The sequence below is a fragment of the Vigna radiata genome, unplaced genomic scaffold, assembly GCF_000741045.1.
Source record: "Vigna radiata var. radiata cultivar VC1973A unplaced genomic scaffold, Vradiata_ver6 scaffold_83, whole genome shotgun sequence".
NCBI lineage: Eukaryota > Viridiplantae > Streptophyta > Magnoliopsida > Fabales > Fabaceae > Vigna > Vigna radiata.
In genome coordinates this window covers 1-17,884 of record NW_014543268.1, presented here as the reverse complement: position 1 = coordinate 17,884, position 17,884 = coordinate 1, and the positions used below count along the sequence as shown (strand labels likewise).

At 36.1% G+C, this 17,884-nt stretch overlaps 3 protein-coding genes across 4 annotated transcripts; 2 read left to right on the top strand and 1 right to left on the bottom strand.

Annotated features, from left to right (window-relative positions):
* Window positions 1–441: 441 nt before the first annotated feature.
* Window positions 442–7,344, top strand: LOC106754114 (phytochrome B). The gene is made up of 4 exons (XM_014636074.2): window positions 442–2,785; window positions 3,522–4,329; window positions 5,716–6,009; window positions 6,542–7,344. The coding sequence occupies exons 1-4, from the start codon at window positions 709–711 to the stop codon at window positions 6,756–6,758; spliced, it is 3,396 nt and encodes a 1,131-aa protein (XP_014491560.1). The 5' UTR covers window positions 442–708; the 3' UTR covers window positions 6,759–7,344.
* Window positions 7,345–8,854: 1,510 nt separating this feature from the next.
* LOC106754141 (serine/threonine-protein kinase STY17) lies at window positions 8,855–14,271 on the top strand. Of its 2 annotated transcripts, none has more exons than XM_014636120.2 (13): window positions 8,855–9,266; window positions 9,402–9,816; window positions 9,893–10,559; window positions 10,845–10,885; window positions 11,051–11,119; window positions 11,512–11,612; window positions 11,736–11,814; window positions 12,100–12,198; window positions 12,325–12,393; window positions 12,476–12,525; window positions 12,650–12,731; window positions 13,082–13,176; window positions 13,601–14,271. In XM_014636120.2, exons 1-13 carry the CDS (start codon window positions 9,004–9,006, stop codon window positions 13,731–13,733), a joined length of 2,163 nt encoding a protein of 720 aa, XP_014491606.1. In that variant the 5' UTR covers window positions 8,855–9,003; the 3' UTR covers window positions 13,734–14,271. The 2 variants fall into 2 exon arrangements, with proteins under 2 accessions (XP_014491606.1, XP_014491607.1); XM_014636121.2 differs by having other exon boundaries at window positions 9,059–9,266; window positions 9,437–9,816.
* Window positions 14,272–15,192: 921 nt separating this feature from the next.
* Window positions 15,193–15,934, bottom strand: LOC106754014 (huntingtin-interacting protein K; the record flags this gene model as incomplete). The annotated part of the gene is given in 2 exon segments (XM_014635949.1): window positions 15,193–15,785; window positions 15,868–15,934. Coding segments are annotated over 2 exon segments (148 nt in total), but the record flags the coding sequence as incomplete, so codon positions are not given.
* Between the last annotated feature and the right edge of the window lie 1,950 nt (window positions 15,935–17,884).

Below are 17,884 nucleotides of genomic sequence, written 5' to 3'. Positions count from 1 at the left end.
GGCATAGCTGGATCTAGGGAGAGATGAATTGTGACGTCATAAAGAAAGGAATTGGCGATGTTTGATGGAGACAGGAGTTAGTTATTTGTAATTAAATTTAAAAAAATGGTTTTATTGGAAAAAGAATTGACAAAGTTTGATCCTCCTCTCCACCAGTCACTTTGACTCTCAATTATGTTGGCAGGACTCAACCTCTGCCACAAGAAATTCCACAATACCAAAATAGGAAAAAAAAATAGTAAGATTTTTTTTAGAAAAGAACAAAAAAGTAACTCTGCACAGTTACTTTATGCAATAGTAACGTGACATGTTTGACGATGCGTTTGGTAACAAGAGTTAAGAAGATAAGAGTGTTGATTAGAAAAGAAAATTATATTTTAATCAGGGTTTACATTTAATGTATAAAGTTAACTTTAGTTTCAGACCACATAGAGGAAGGCTATCGAGCAATCGCGTCGCGTGCACGAGAAACGCCAAACAAGAAAAGCAGCCTTACTTAGAGAAAATGCTGAAGCTGCCACTGTCACTCTGAGCTTCTTCTTCTCTCTTTTGTTTATTTATTTTATCTTATTTTCACTCACTCACACTGTCTTTTGTTAAGAGAGTTTCACAAACCAAACATAACCTTATGAGAAAAAATAATTAACAAAAAGAAGAAAAAGAAAACAAGTGATAGAGGCAATTTTTGGGTGCGCCTTGTCGACTTCAATGGCTTCAGCAAGCGGAGCAGAGAACTCCTCGCTTCCGCCGCAGCCACAAATTCACAATTCGCGAACGAAGCCGAGCCACCACAACATCGACTCCATGAGCAAAGCCATCGCGCAGTACACGGAGGACGCGCGGCTGCACGCGGTGTTCGAGCAGTCCGGCGAGTCTGGGAGGTCATTCGATTACTCCCAATCGGTTCGCATCACGTCGGAATCGGTTCCGGAGCAGCAGATAACGGCGTATCTACTCAAAATCCAGCGCGGCGGCTTCATCCAGCCGTTTGGCTGCATGATCGCGGTCGACGAGCCCTCCTTCAGAATCCTGGGATACTCAGAGAACGCGCGCGACATGCTCGGCATTACGCCGCAGTCCGTTCCCTCTATCGACGACAAGCTCGAGGCCTTCGCGCTAGGTGCGGACGTCCGCGCTCTATTCACTCACTCCAGCGCCCTTCTTCTCGAGAAGGCCTTCGCCGCGCGTGAAATTAGCCTCATGAACCCTATCTGGATCCATTCCCGAACCTCCGGTAAGCCTTTTTATGGCATCCTTCACCGGATTGACGTCGGAATCGTCATCGATTTGGAGCCCGCGCGGACGGAGGACCCAGCGCTTTCTATCGCCGGTGCCGTTCAGTCGCAGAAGCTCGCCGTGCGCGCGATTTCGCAGTTGCAGTCTCTCCCCGGTGGTGATGTTAAGCTTCTGTGTGATACTGTTGTTGAGAGTGTTAGGGAATTGACAAGGTACGATAGGGTTATGGTTTATAAGTTTCACGAGGATGAGCATGGGGAGGTTGTTGCCGAGAGTAAGAGGCCTGATTTGGAGCCTTACATTGGTTTGCATTATCCCGCCACTGATATTCCTCAGGCTTCTAGGTTTTTGTTTAAGCAGAATAGGGTTAGGATGATTGTGGATTGTCATGCTTCTGCTGTGAGGGTGGTGCAGGATGAGGCTCTTATGCAGCCTCTCTGTTTGGTTGGGTCAACGCTCAGGGCCCCCCATGGTTGTCATGCGCAGTACATGGCTAACATGGGGTCTATTGCGTCTTTGGTCATGGCTGTTATTATTAATGGAAATGACGAGGAAGGTGTTGGTGGCCGGAGTCCGATGAGGCTTTGGGGGCTTGTTGTTTGCCATCACACTTCTGCTAGGTGTATTCCCTTTCCCTTGAGGTATGCTTGTGAGTTTCTCATGCAGGCTTTTGGGCTGCAGTTAAACATGGAGCTTCAGTTGGCCGCGCAATCGTTGGAGAAACGGGTTTTGAGGACGCAGACTCTGTTGTGTGACATGCTTCTCAGGGACTCGCCTACTGGCATTGTTACTCAGAGTCCCAGTATTATGGACTTGGTGAAGTGTGATGGGGCTGCTCTTTACTACCAAGGGAATTATTATCCGTTAGGTGTGACTCCAACTGAGGCTCAGATAAGGGATATTATTGAGTGGTTGTTGGCCTTCCACGGAGATTCGACTGGTTTAAGTACTGATAGTCTTGCTGATGCTGGATATCCTGGTGCTGCCTTGCTCGGGGATGCGGTTTGTGGGATGGCAGTTGCTTATATCACGGAGAAGGATTTTCTTTTCTGGTTCAGGTCGCACACGGGAAAAGAGATCAAGTGGGGTGGTGCAAAGCATCATCCCGAGGACAAGGATGATGGGCAGAGAATGCATCCCCGTTCTTCTTTCAAGGCATTTTTAGAAGTGGTGAAAAGCCGCAGCTTGCCATGGGAGAATGCGGAAATGGATGCAATTCACTCGTTGCAGCTTATTCTACGTGACTCGTTTAGAGATACTGAGCATATCAATTCTAAGGCTGTTGTGGATCCCCGTGTGGCAGAACTAGAGTTGCAAGGGGTTGATGAACTAAGTTCTGTGGCGAGAGAGATGGTTAGATTGATAGAAACAGCCACCGCTCCTATATTTGCGGTTGATATTGATGGCCACATAAATGGTTGGAATGCAAAGGTTTCAGAATTGACAGGACTTGCTGTTGAGGAGGCTATGGGGAAGTCCTTGGTTCATGATCTTGTATTTAAGGAGTCTGAAGAAACTGTGGGCAAGCTTCTTTCTCGTGCTTTAAAAGGTGCTGTTTCTAATACTCTACCTTTCTGGTCCATTTTATTGGGTATGTTAGATAGCTAGGTTGAAGAACCCTGTACCATTTGGGAGACCATGCCAATCTAACCATTTTTGTTTGGCAAAGTTGTATTGTAAATATGATAGCCTGAATTTTAGCGGGTGCTCATATACTTAACGGTATTCAGCAGCACCCCAAAAGTAATACTTCATATCACGATATAACTAACTTTTCTTCTACAAATATTCAAGCACGAACTATCCGTTGTTCTGCACAATTTGCACTTAATGTTTCATTTATTAGAATTTCAATTACAACTGCAACCTAGGGAAGGCGTAAAATTCAACTGTGTAACGGTGCAAAGCTTGTTAAAGGGAAAAAGAAGAAAATATTTACAGTCCAATCCAGTGTCATCCTATTTTGGTTAGCAGTCTGTCATTTAGTATTTAGGTTATGCTTCGTTTGTGTAAGGGGCTACTTTGGGAAGGTGTAGATTCTGGAATGAAAATCTTTACTCTTGCTTGATATAAAAAAAAGTTAAGATATTTTAGAAAATAAAATGTACTCGATTTCTCATTCCACATTCCTACTTTCTAACTACTGATTGAGGCAGAACGCATTTCAATGAGCTTAGAAGTAAAATGTTACCTATTCCTATAAACTACATCTAGTTTGGCTTTAGGAGAAATGAGGTATTCAGAATTAGTCGTACAATCACATAACTTGAATTTAATTAGTGCAGGTGAAGAAGATAAGAATGTTGAGATAAAAATGAAGACATTTCGCCCTGAACATCAAAATAAGGCAGTTTTTGTTGTGGTGAATGCTTGCTCAAGCAAGGATTATACAAATAATATAGTTGGAGTGTGCTTTGTTGGTCAGGATGTTACTGGTCAAAAAATTGTGATGGACAAATTCATCAACATACAAGGTGACTATAAGGCTATTGTGCACAGTCCAAATCCCTTGATCCCTCCGATTTTTGCATCGGACGATAACGCATGTTGCTTAGAGTGGAACACTGCCATGGAAAAACTTACAGGTTGGGGACGTGGGGATGTCATTGGGAAAATGTTAGTGGGGGAGGTTTTTGGTAGTTGTTGTCCGTTGAAGGGTTCAGATTCAATTACAAAGTTTATGATTGTCTTACACAATGCACTTGGTGGACAAGATACAGACAAATTCCCTTTTTCATTTCTTGATCGGCATGGAAAGTATATACAAACTTTCCTCACTGCAAATAAGAGAGTTAACATGGATGGTCAGATCATTGGGGCTTTTTGCTTTTTGCAAATTGTGAGTCCTGAACTTCAACAGGCTCTGAAGGCACAGAGACAACAAGAGAAAACTTCCTTTGCTAGGATGAAAGAGTTAGCTTATATTAGTCAAGGAGTGAAGAATCCTTTAAGTGGCATACGCTTTACGAACTCTCTTTTGGAGGCTACAGGCTTGACCGATGAGCAAAAGCAGTTTCTTGAGACCAGTGCTGCCTGTGAGAAGCAAATGTTAAAGATAATACGCGACATTGATCTTGAAAGCATCGATGATGGGTAAGTTTTCTAAGCAATCCTTTAAAACCTTTTGGTTGTCTTGAAAGATAATGCAAAGATTAACACAATTTTGCTATATAAATCCAGCATCCCTCACATGAAAGCTTGCAATGGGCTGAAGTAGATGCTAAAAATAAAAGCTGAATCGTACTGAAATGTGATAGCTTAATGTTATTTAGACACGGGTCTAGGGGACCAAATTAGTCCTAATGTTGAATATTGTTGCTCCTCCGTACTGTAACTAAAATGTCAATAGACCTGTTTGGATTAGATTTTTTCGTGATTACTCCGGTAAGAGAAAAATAAGAAAAAAAAATAATTTCTCTACAAACTAAAACTAAAACTAAAATTGGCTTACTAGACAAAAGTAAGATTTTGAAAAAGCTAATAGGAAATCAATTTTAGAAATTAGTTCATAATTTAAAATATAGAGAAGTTTATTTCATCTCTCTTATATAGCCCCTTTGAAAGACCCGATAGAACTATGTACTTTGATAAATGTTTTCTGTTTTCAATTATTTTTGTAAGAAACAACATAAATGATTAAAAAACAGGTTAAATATGCTTTTATTTCCAATAAAATAAATGTTTTAATTGTGATGCCTTTAATTTTTTTATCTTTGTTTAAATTCTTTTTATTTTTCATCCTTCCAAATTTTAAATCATTAATGTTTATCTCTAACATTCATTTCAAAATATAAATATTCGTTTTAAGAATCATGAAAAAAAAATTAAAATTAGAGGTGTCAGACATTATATCCCATGCACCAGGATGCCAAATGAGATGCTCACTTAACATTTTGATTAATATGACTAGATTGTATATATTAAAAACAATGATTTCCAATTTTAGAGAGATAAAAAGTGAAGAATCTTTAATTGTCGGAATGAAACTCAAAAGTCCTGCATTATTTAAGGTAATATATTAGTTTTAAAAGTGTTTTCGAGTTAACTTTGACCATATCTGTGTTTTACCAATATGCTTTGAAGTTTTCAATTTTTGCTTTCATCTGCTAACGTAAAACAATATCTTGTAGTTCGTGAATACTCTATTACATGTTCATCAATAATGTATATCAACTTCATTTGTCTTCTATGACGATGTAAATAGATTACGTCAGACAACAAAGCACGTGTTTGCCATGTAATCGTATTCACTCCCTTCTCACTAGGATGTGCAAATATGGGGAATTGGCATCTGTGAATGTCAATAATTAGTTCTATCTCCATATACCATCTTTGCCAGTGGGTTGATACTTTCATTTCATGTTTAGCTGTCTCGGTTTCCTTTAGTATGCTTACTTTCTTTAATATCCCTATAAACTTACTGTATTGATTTTATTTAGAGAAAGTCAAGATCATGTTTTGTTTTCCTTTTGGGGTTAGGTCCTTGGAGCTTGAAAAGGGGGAATTCTTGCTTGGGAATGTCATGAATGCAGTTGTCAGCCAAGTAATGTTACTTTTAAGAGAAAGAACTTTACAGTTGATTTGTGATATTCCAGAAGAAATCAAGACATTGGCTGTTTATGGTGATCAATTGAGAATTCAACAAGTGTTGGCTGATTTCTTGTTGAATATTGTGCGCTATGCACCATCTCCGGATGGTTGGGTAGAGATTCATGTTCATCCAAGAATAAAACAAATATCGGATGGGCTCACTCTTCTCCATGCTGAATTTAGGTACTGTGGTGTGATCATGTTATTTTCATTATTTTTGTTTGCAGGTAAGTGTTTACAGATGATAAGCAACACCTCAACTAAATGTTTACAGGAGCCTCAACCCTGTCTCAATCTCAATATGACTTCAATAATTGAATTTTTTGGCCTTGGTAGATTGATGTCTTAGTAGAATCTTAGTTTTCCATCTTAACTAACTAGCAATCTGACTACTAATTTGTGGTTTACTGAAAAAAATAATCCCTATGCTTTTTGACTTGCCTTTTGATCTGTTGTCATCCCACATATTTTTTGGGAAAGAGATTTCGCAGAAGAAAACAATGTTCTTATCCAACAAAAAGAAAGAGGAAAAAAAAAATAAAAAGTACAAATGCTGGTATTAGCTAAATGCTTATTGAATGTATACATGTAGCAAGCAACTTATAAATTAGTACTGACCATATGGTGCTTTTCCATATATTCAGTTTTTACATGGCTATTAGTATTTTCGAGTAGATAGTAGCTAATAAACTGTGCTATTTTTTCTTTTGTGAAGAATGGTATGTCCTGGTGAAGGTCTTCCTCCTGAACTGATTCAGGACATGTTCAATAACAGTCGGTGGGTGAGTCAAGAAGGTTTAGGGTTGAGCATGAGCAGGAAGATTCTAAAGGTACTGAACGGAGAAGTCCAGTATATTAGGGAAGCAGAACGGTGCTACTTTTTTATTCTTCTTGAACTCCCTGTGACGCGGAAAAACTCTAAAAAGGGTTAAACAGGTATTCTGTAGCTATAAGATTAAACAAAAAGCCCTGGCCCTGCCCCCTCATGCTGACCGTTAGATAGTTTGTTGTCGTAAGTTATGCTCTCACCTAACAAGGCAACATATGGGACGAGAATTGAACAGGCTGATTTGTGTAGCTATCCCAAATTGGACTGTTGCACCCTGACAAAACTTGTTCGGTACAGCAAGAGTGGCTTCTTGTTATGTAGCTAAATGTAACCTTAGTCTTACTGATAAAGTTATGGCAGAGTGGATGAAATGCTGTGTCGCCAATATGCACACCTTCATGATCAAGTGGAGTCCCTGTCAAAATTTTCAAGCAAATGCTTTGATCATAAGCAGCTGCAGTGAACTCCAATCTGTTGTTGGATTGAACTGCATTCTCTTCTGTTCTAATAGTAACTGCTTACACCGAATGAGTTTCAAAGTCTGCATATAATTGTAAAATTATAGTCTCCCACGAGGGTTGCCCTCTACGTGTTGCTTTTCAACTTTCCACTTCTTTTTTCATCTTTGCCTGTAAATCCCTTCCTACTCCGTAATAAAAGCTGGGTTATTTATCCTGTATTTTTGGAAATAGCTTTTTTCTTTGATAGAAAAATATGTGCATCTATCTATCTTTATTATCTAAATTTTTGTTTCTGTTTCTGCATCTGCAATTTATTTTATTCCAGGATACATGCTTTGTTTGGATTAAGTGAGAGTAAAAGGGATTGTTTGGATGGAAGAATTATAAAATAAAAGTTTGTAATAAATTTAATGTATGTGATAGAATAAATGTAGTTGTATATTAATATATTTAAAAAGTAAAATTTATAAATAATTTAATGTAAAAAAATAAATAAATTAATGTTAAAATAAATATAAATTTAATAAATAAAAACTTATATTTCAGAATAAAACTGTATTACTATAAATCATCAAAATTTAAGTAATTAATTTAGTTTTATTTATTACTTTCTGTATTTTTTATTTTAATTATGTATTTTTTAATATAAAACATATATTAATAAAATATTTTTTTTACTATTTTAATATTTTAATTATTCGTTTTATTAAATTATAATATGATGTATTTCTGAATATTTAATAATTATTTATGTTTATATATTTTAATAATTTATTATGCGACAATAAACATTAAATGTTTTATTTAGAGTTAATGAATTAAATTTTTTGTTTGATAGAATAATATTCTCCTGTGGTGGAACACTTTTTCAAAGTGTGGAAAGTTGTTTCGTTTTTTCTTCGATTAAACATTTTGTATTTATCACTACGTTCATTTATTCGTTTCCTAACTTTCAGTTGTCATAAGCGAAAAAAAAAAGCCTAATGGGTGAACTTGTCATGAAAGAAAATTAAAAAATTAAATTGTATTTATTATATACAAGTGACTCATAATTCAAGACTCTGTCAAAATTTAAAACTTTGATTTACTATATACTTATAAACACGTATTAAATGTTATCGTATTAAATCTAAATTCTTGTAAATCAATATCCTAATTAAGGATTTAGTTATAAGTCATGAAAAAATAAAAAGAAAAACCAAAGATAGGAATTCATTAATGACTTCATGAGAAAAAGAAAAACCAAACTTATGTAATGAAGCTCAGAAAGTGTACTTCATTTTTAAGTGTGAGTTAATTGATCGGAGGGTAACTAAATCTAATATAGTAAAAAAAAACAAATATTTTAGATATTTATTAATGTATTAAAAAGTATTCTTACACAATTTTTAATTGAAATATAAATAACTTTTTTTACCAGTTTTTCAGTTTTTTGATCGATTTTTTGAAGTTGGGTTTGAAGTTTCTTTGAACAAATTATTTGACTGATTTATAAATCAGGTTCAGTTTTCGAAATAAAAGATTTTATAATGAAATGATTAATATTATTTAATTTGTATATTAAAGAGAAGTGAGTTGAATATCACCTAAGAATTTTGAATACTATGATATGGTATGTAATAAATTACTGTTAATATTTAGTAGTTTAATTTTTGTAGTAGATTTGAAGAGATTAATTGGAAATAGTGGTCCTTGACCATGATGATTTTTTTTGCATAACATAAGAAGCGAAAACTGCAACAGATAAAAAGATGTTGTTTTTTGTCTGTTGACTCTAGATAGTTGCAAACCGCTTGTTTGTGTGTTCTTCTTGTTTCTTAAACCCTGAATGTGAAGTTTATAAAGCCTCAGTCTTTTTGTAGCATTCCCAGAGTAAGAATTGCTGAAATGGGAACCCCAGAAGAAGAAGATGAAGAAAAGCTTCTCAGAAAGATAGAACGGCTAGAAGCGGGTCACGCACACCTCAAGCAAGAAATGTCCAATTTCCAGCTCCTCCAAAACCACAGGTCTCATTCGAGGTTTGGTGCTGCTACGTCTAACCAACCCTCTTCTTCTTCTCTGCATCAAAATGGAAACAAGTATCTCAATATCTTGCAGTCAATGGGCCACTCTGTTCATGTTTTGGATCTTCAATGTCGCATCATGTACTGGTGAGTGTTTATTTTTATACCTCGTCAACTTTGGTCATGTGGGGTGTTTGTTTTTGCTGCATATCTGAAGTAAAAGTTGTTTTTTTTTTTTTTTATTTTATTTTGTGGGGTTGTGTGATGATCATCATCTTGCAGGAACCCTAGTGCTGAGAATCTGTATGGTTATGCAGCAGAAGAGGTTCTTGGGCGGGATGGGATTGAGATGCTTGTGGATCGTAGGGATTTTGGTTTGGCCAATGATGTGTTCAAGCATGTCAAAATGGGAGAGAGTTGGAGAGGGCAGTTCCCTGTTAAGAATAAGAAAGGCGATAGGTTCTATGCTGTGTCAACCAATACACCTTTCTATGATGAAGATGGAAGCTTGGTTGGGGTTATTTGTGTCTCCTGTGATTCACGGCCCTTTCTTGAATCCAGAATTCCCTTTCTAGGAGCAGAGAGTGCAGAACCTGTATCGAGTTCCAATGGTCGTAGGAGTAGCATTTCAGATAAACTTGGCCTTGACTCTCAGCAGCCACTTCAAGTTGCTCTGGCTTCGAAAATTTCAAATTTGGTTAGTTTTGTGCCTTTTGTGTTTCTGTGTTTGTGTATAGTTTAGCATGTCGTGATGTTTCTAACTGGAAAATCAGGCTTCAAAGGTGAGTAACAAAGTTAAGTCTAGAATGAGGACAGGAGAATTTAGTGTCAATCGTGAAGGTGGAAGCGGAGAAAGTCGTCATTCTGAGCATAGTTTGTCGGACTCTGCTGTTTCTGACCAGAGAGAAGATGGTAATTCCAGTGGAGCTAGCACTCCCAGAGGAGATGTGCTAAAATCTCCTTTTGGTTTATTTTCTCATGCTGAAGAGAAATCCCAAGGGAAAACCATGAGGGACTCCAATGATCAGAGTGAAGGAAAACCTATTCACAAGATCATAACTTCTAAGGCTGAAACATGGATCCAAAAGAAAACATTGTCATGGCCTTGGAAGGCAAACGATCAGGAAGGATCTGAGGCAAGGAATGTTCAAGCTGCTTCACCTTGGTCGCAGGCTGATCAAGAGAATGAGTTGACTAATCAGAAGAATCTGTCTTCTGGGTTGAAGCCAGAAAGCCAGGCAGGCGAAAGCAATGGACCTGTTAATAATGAGGCTTCAGGATCCTGGTCCTCGTTTGTTAACGTTAACAGCACAAGTAGTACCAGCAGCTGCGGGAGTGGTAGTAGTTGTGCTCCCAATAATAAAGTGGATGTTTACTCCGATTGCTTGGATTATGAAATTTTGTGGGAGGACTTGACAGTTGGAGAACAAATTGGGCAAGGTACTCATGTTTTTTACCAAAGCCGCATGCTTGAGAAAATAAGCTTTTCTCGTTTGACAATATCCATGCATCAATAGAAATACATGCATTTGTTAATAATGCTGATATATCTATCTGTATACAGAATTTATACTTTTGAAATTTGTTTGCTTCTTTATAAGGCCCCTCACCTTAATTTGATGCTCTTGTGAAACAAAAAATATATAGTGATCAGTAGTTGTTGTCCATTGGCATGCTATATCACCTTGAGTGTTTTCTATTTACCTTTCTGTTGTTGGTTTGCAGGTTCTTGTGGAACTGTTTATCATGCTCTGTGGTATGGATCGGTATGTTCTTTTCTCTTCCTATAATTTCTGTTTTAAAGTTCATCTTGCTTAACATGTTGAAGTTTTTTGTATGCATTATCAGACAAATTTAAAGTCCTTTTTAAAGTTTTCAATTGAAATTTAGTTTGTGCATCATCAGACAAATATATATTCATGTTTCTGCAGGATGTTGCTGTCAAGGTTTTCTCAAAGCAAGAATATTCAGATGATTTGCTACTGTCCTTCAGACAAGAGGTAATGTCTTGAAGTCTAATTTACTTGTTACGTTAGGAAATGAAAAATGAGCTAAAGTTTATCCATATGATGAAGTTAGCTTGTGTATAAAGAATGCTATGGTGACCCATACGTAGGAGAGAAAATTTGATTAGACCATAATAGACTATCTTCTATGGATTTTACCTTAACAGATTTTACACAATAAGATAATCTTTATTAGATTTGGAAAACCTGATATACGAGACTTGGCTGATTTGAATCACTTGAGGAATAACCCCTTAACTATGCAGATTGATAACACTTTACTTTCAATCAAATTAATTATAAAATTCCTTACTTCCAGTGACTAACTGAACGTCCCTTAAAATAATGTTGTATACCATTGATTTGACAATGTATTCTGTTATCAGGTGTCTGTCATGAAAAGACTTCGCCATCCAAATATTATTCTATTTATGGGGGCTGTGACTTCACCTCAACATTTATGCATCGTGACAGAGTTTCTCCCCCGGTTTGTCTTGTGCTCTATTTCTGATTTACTCAGTATCATGAGCATTCTGATTCAATTTCTTGTGTCACATAATGTTCTTTTGTGCTGATAATTGTTGCATTCGTTTATGTTTTATCTATTCAGGGGAAGCTTATTTCGTTTGCTTCAGAGAAACACATCCAAACTAGAGCGGAGACGGAGAGTTCATATGGCCGTAGATATTGTGAGTACTTAAAAGCAGTATTATATTCAACATCTCTTCCTGTATCGATGTATCTTATTTGTTTTAAGTAATTACATTTTATTCTTGTGATGTTGATGTTTGGTGAGGAATAGCAGCATGTTCATTCTTGTTTCCCTATTTTCCTTTTTCAATATTATTAATCATTTCAGACATCTATTCTTGGAGCAATACTAGTAGATTTTGACATCAACTTCAATTTGTTATCCTAGAAAGGATCTCTATCACTGTGATTGAAGCAATGGTGTATGCTTACTCTTTCTATAGGCACGAGGTGTAAATTATCTTCATCATTGCAACCCCCCCATCATCCATCGAGATTTGAAGTCTTCAAATATTCTAGTTGATAAGAATTGGACTGTGAAGGTTTCGTTACTTATCTTTTTACTTTCTTTATGATTGGTTGTATTCATTCAGTTGAGGGCTTAAGGAATTACAGCTTCTTTTTGTTCTTACTTAGCGCGGCTATCCTAATTTTTGTTGGCAAAACAGGTTGGTGATTTTGGGCTTTCCCGTCTTAAACATGAAACATATCTCACTACTAAGACAGGGAAAGGAACGGTAGGCTTTCATTTGTGGTTTAGGATATAGGGTTTAGTATCAAAAGTGTTTCTGATTCTCCACTTTTCATTCTGCTTTGTAGCCTCAATGGATGGCACCAGAAGTTCTTCGTAATGAACTGTCTGATGAGAAGTAATTGTGCTTTATGCTCTCTGTCATTCTCTCTTTTTATCTTCCTCCCTCCCTCTCCCCGTCTCTCATATTCTTACTATAATCCCACTTCGAATTGTTTTTTGCTGCTTCATGGGACCATTAGGTCTGATGTATACAGCTTTGGGGTGATATTGTGGGAACTCACAACTGAAAAGATTCCTTGGGATACTCTCAACCCAATGCAGGTATAGTTTTAATGTGTACATGAACCATGAATGTTAACAGATATAAAAAATGATGTGATAGTTAAAATATTCTTAGTTGAAATATTTAATACTGTTATGTTTGTTATTCCACTAAATGTAGTGCTTGCTTATAAACCATTTTACCATAGTATTCGAATTAGGTTTTTGAACTTTGAATTTATTCATGTCGACACTAATCTAGTTTTTAATTTACAAATATTCTTAGAAGACAACAGTGAGTGACAGTCTTTATCATCATCATTTGCTCCAATACCTGTTATTATGTTTCACTGTCTACTAGTCATGCCCAATGAGTCCATGTATGAACAGTTTCACTAGGATTCTTGTAGGTTATTGGAGCTGTAGGGTTTATGAACCATCGACTAGAAATTCCAGAAGATGTTGATCCACAGTGGGCTTCTATAATTGAGAGCTGCTGGCACAGGTGTTCATCTTTTCTACTCTGTCATACACTTTTTTAATTTCTTCCCAGTAGCCCTGAATTTCCATGGCAAAATTATTGTCACAATCAGATGCTATTGCACTATTTGAGAAATGGAGATCATTTAGTTGTAGAGAGTGACAATATGCTAAATATTATGTTTAAGTACTGCATAGCAGCATTCTATTTCTCTCATATTCCTCTTATTCTTCTTTATTGGCATTTCGGAGACTTCCCTGCCCAGTATCTACATAATGGTGACAGGCTGAAAGTCTGTGACCATGAATTCTGATCAACAATTTACTCACTTGTTAGAGTTTTCATGTTAGACATTAGTGATTAGCAGTTATGCTTCTTTGTGATGTTGAAACAAAGTGTAGTGCAATTTCCAACTCATACTGACTTTTTAGTTTGTTATTAACTCTAGTGATCCAGCTTGCCGACCAACATTCCAGGAACTGGTCGAAAGACTTAGAGAACTGCAGAGACAGTATGCAATTCAATTACAGGCAGCTCGATCTGCCGAGGAAGGCACTCAAAAGGAGTTCTCTAGCAAATAGCCACAATCTTTGAGCTTCTTTCTTCTTTATCTCTACAAGCTGGTGCATAAGGACCTTTTGTCATATATAATGCAGAACATCCATGATGAGTAAACCTGTTGGTACAAATACCTGGTTTTGGAGTCTGGCAGCGTTGTTGGTTCATCAGTTTTTGTCCAGTTATCATCATACAAGTAGGAAAATGATTACCAAACTATTTTTAGTCATTTGATATTTCCTTGATGGCACCTTAGAAGTTCTTAAACTTGCTAGTAATGCTTTATATGTTTGAAGTATTGTGGATAGGTTTGTATTTATATGGAAAATGTTTGTACCGCATATAGTTGTATAGAAGGTCTGGGAGAAAGAACAATACAAATCAGTGTAGGAAGCAGCAGGGGAATGAGAGAAAATAGTGGAAAGAGAGAATTTTAGAAACTATTGTGCATCAGAATTTATTGATTATTGTTGAAGCAGCACTCTCTACGTCTCATGACGACTTTGTTTGACCAATGGCCACAATAAATATTAGAATCCAATATCAATTTATTCAACATGAGACCCAATTCGCTTGATAGATTAAACTATATACTTCATAATGTTTGACTGCAATTTTCATCTTCCAACCAAGAAAACGACCAACTTTGTATTCTTCAAACGTTAATTTGGCTATTCAGCCACTTTTGTGAACATAAAGAAAACATACTGGTCTGACTATACAATACAATTGTATACGAATGGTCAAATGTTAGATTACAAAGTCACTCATAAGTATACTTTTTCTATAATATGAGTTCAATTTCTCTTTCACATTGATTTTGTATATCATCAATAGAAATTATTCTAAGTATAATTGCTAAGATGACTACAATAAAAAAAATACGGTGCATGATTTATATTTGAAAAATAATATTAAAATTCACGAGTTCATTTAAATAAAAATTTTAATCAATCTCCAATATATACAGCCTTGACTTTATTCTGTCCCATGGCTGAGTTTATTTTACGAGTGGAAATGTGACGCGACGAATAAAATCACGTGAAGAGGATAACAAAGGAGACACATCCAACTTTCTAGAGCAATTTATAGGATGTCTCAATCCTTTTTGTTTCTTATGCCAACTATCGTTACGTATCAATTTTAAACATCAGCAGAAAAACCTAACCTTTGAATCGAAAATTGCCTTTACGATGAAAAATAATTAAAAAATTATGCTGCATAAATTCCCAATGTAAGAAAAGGTAAATAACTGGCCCCTAATCTGAATCGCTACCATTACTGATGCATCGGCCTTTTGTGAATTTACAACGCCTATTGAAGGAATATGGTTTGTAACTTTATTACGCAAAGTGGAAAAAAGTGGTTACAAACAAAATGTGGGATGACAATAACTCTGAAGACATTATTATGGTGTATGGACAGGGAAAGGAAAGGTACCATAGAGTGGGGGTGGGGGACCTTGGCATTGTAAGGAGCCAGTAACATAATTTATCGGAATCTTAATGAATAAGCAAAAAGTCACAGAATGTGGACACTTCCATCCCATCACTGTCCATTTCAAGAAACAATGGCAAAAATCCGAAATGTAGCTTTATCAATTTGAATGTAACAAACAAAACAGAAGATGCCATTCGCACAAGCATTACACACCACAATTTCACAAGTGCACATAAAAGCAAGGCTCTTTTTACCATTTGATTTGAACAAATCACATGCTGGGCTTCAAGTTGACAGAACTGTGTGCTTAACGAGCAAGCATGTGTATGAGACACGCGTGGAGATCTTCATGAAGGACTTCTCCATTAGATAATGGCTACTTTTATAGCACAGAAAAGATTAGGTAGAGGAGAGGTACAGTTAATCAACAATACATTTATGATTTCTGAATGAATTAGACCAGAATACGGTTGAGATTCAATTTAAATGAAAAACAATATAAGCTGGTGCATAGTAATTTTCTGAAGCATTGACACTTGTTCGTTATCACGTCTCTAGTGAAGCAAGTGCCGAATGGCAGCAACTGCATCACCTTTGTGCTCGCGCAAAGTTCTTTCCGCAACCTTTTTGTCCAACTGATTGAAACAATAATAAAAGTATGTCAAACCATCGGAATAAAAATTTTAGATGAATTTATGAACAATCTAATGAAGTTACCTCTAGCTCATTAGCAATTATATCAACATCCGCTGCATTTATCTTAACAGCAGCTAATTCTTTCTCCCTGTGATTGGATCAAAATATATACTACAGTTAAGAGATTAAAGTTATACAGATTATCAATGCAGGATTAGGCAAGAGGGAATGGAGAATTAAACATACAGCTTTTTAGTTTTTTATCATTATTCAGGCTTAGTCTTTCAGGTATTTGAAAGTATACGTATTCTTCTCTAGTCAATCTTTAAAAGCATCAAAATTCAAAATTATGTTGGTCCTTCTAAATACTGTTTGTTTGTTTATGCGACATATTAAGTCAACTACCACCTTGTTCTCAAATTGGCATGATAGGCTAGATATGACATGTCACGTCAGCTAATAAATCTTAGTTTAGGGCACTAATTTTTTATTTCGATGTTTTTAGGGACTGACTAAAAGGTGACATACACCTTCAAAGACCCAATAGACTATTTCATCCTATTATTTATTCACATAGTGCGCGTTTAGATTCAAGTAGAATTACTTAAGTCGCGTTAAAATATCAGCTAATGTGATTTAGATAATTGTTTACATGTTTTGTCTCAGTTAAGGAATTGAGTTTGGGTACAAAGTTTATGTAGGAACAACTTTAAGTAGCTTTTGGTTAGATAAAAAAAGTATAGTAAGTTTTATTACTGAATTTTTTTTAGAATAAAATTACATATAAATCACTTCATTTTAAAATCAATTTTGTAAACTCACCCAAAAACACACATACATTTCACTCATTTAAATTATCACTTTAGAACTTAACAAACTCTTCCACACTCTATTTCTGTTAGTAATGCAACTTGATCTTTCAATATATGTAAAATAATAATACAAAGACATAAAACAGTATAAAGTGCAGGAAAGCTTAGGCTAATGAACATTAGTAAGCAGCTACAAGTATCCATCCATTATAATGCAGATGAAATATAAAACTAGGAACCACATGACTCCTTTAAGACTTCTAACGTTAAAGAGACCATCAGGGTTGTTTTGTCACAAACCATAGTGCCATTTGAGGAAGGGGTGGGGACTATACTAACTCTGAAAATTGAAGGGTAAATTTCAACCGCGCACCTGTCTTCATTTATTTAATTGGTCGTTTGGGATTTGACCTTGCATTAAGGAAGAGAACACCCATTTACCAAGCTAATAAGTGTTGTCTAATAGTGGCCATAGCATAATGATAACAGAATTTCAGCAGTTTGACACCAAATATTAACAACATTGTGAGCTTATACTGCAGCCTACGGCTTTTGAGATGCACATCTTGGTGGTCATGGAAAAAAGGCATTGTATTTTTTCAAAAAACAAAAATTAAATGACGAGTCTTGACTGTTCAAAAACCGTTTATTGTGTTCTCAAGAGAGGAACCTGAATAACCTCCACACACAAGCTAGGTTGAATGACCTCTCCAATTCTATATAATAAAACCAAACAGCTATGAAAACTGTATCTAGTGAACAAACCATCAAATTTTGTCATGAAACCTCTCTGTTCCTTTCTGCGCTACTTTGTTTCACTCTATTGCCTTTCCTCTCCACCGCTTTTCCATTTCTCTATTCTATTTGAGTCCTTGTTCTCTATGGCCATCATTGCCTCTTAGTTTGATTATTTTTTGTTCACTCGTTTTTCCATTTTTGACTCCAGGGTCCTCCCTTTGATATATTGCTTCTCCATTGTATGTTACATGTCAGTACTTTTTTAAAAAGTCAACTAATGTTGAGGACCATCAAACTTCAAGGCCAGTAACAGTACTGATAAAAGGTGGAAATATTGTCAATCTTTGGAAGAAAACGACACAAACACTTGTCGGTATTATTTCGATGGAAAAAATGAAAAGCTGACGGATCACCGTGCAAATTTAGTGGATAAGAAGGGAAACATTGTTGAAGTGTCAAATAAGCTCCATATAAGCAACAAAGATGCATACACCTAATGTCTTAAGATTTAAGTTGGATGAGGTTTTTAGTTCGTTTGAAAAAAAAAA

Bases quoted from the DNA above. Each gene is read 5' to 3' on its own strand.
- LOC106754114 (XM_014636074.2), top strand. From the start codon at position 709: ATGGCTTCAGCAAGCGGAGCAGAGAACTCCTCGCTTCCGCCGCAGCCA. The intron at 2,786-3,521 runs GTGCTGTTTCTA...TAATTAGTGCAG, and splicing joins TCTTTCTCGTGCTTTAAAAG to GTGAAGAAGATAAGAATGTT. The intron at 4,330-5,715 runs GTAAGTTTTCTA...TTTTGGGGTTAG, and splicing joins CTTGAAAGCATCGATGATGG to GTCCTTGGAGCTTGAAAAGG.
- LOC106754141 (XM_014636120.2), top strand. From the start codon at position 9,004: ATGGGAACCCCAGAAGAAGAAGATGAAGAAAAGCTTCTCAGAAAGATA. The intron at 11,815-12,099 runs GTGAGTACTTAA...CTCTTTCTATAG, and splicing joins TTCATATGGCCGTAGATATT to GCACGAGGTGTAAATTATCT. The intron at 13,177-13,600 runs GTGTTCATCTTT...TATTAACTCTAG, and splicing joins ATTGAGAGCTGCTGGCACAG to TGATCCAGCTTGCCGACCAA.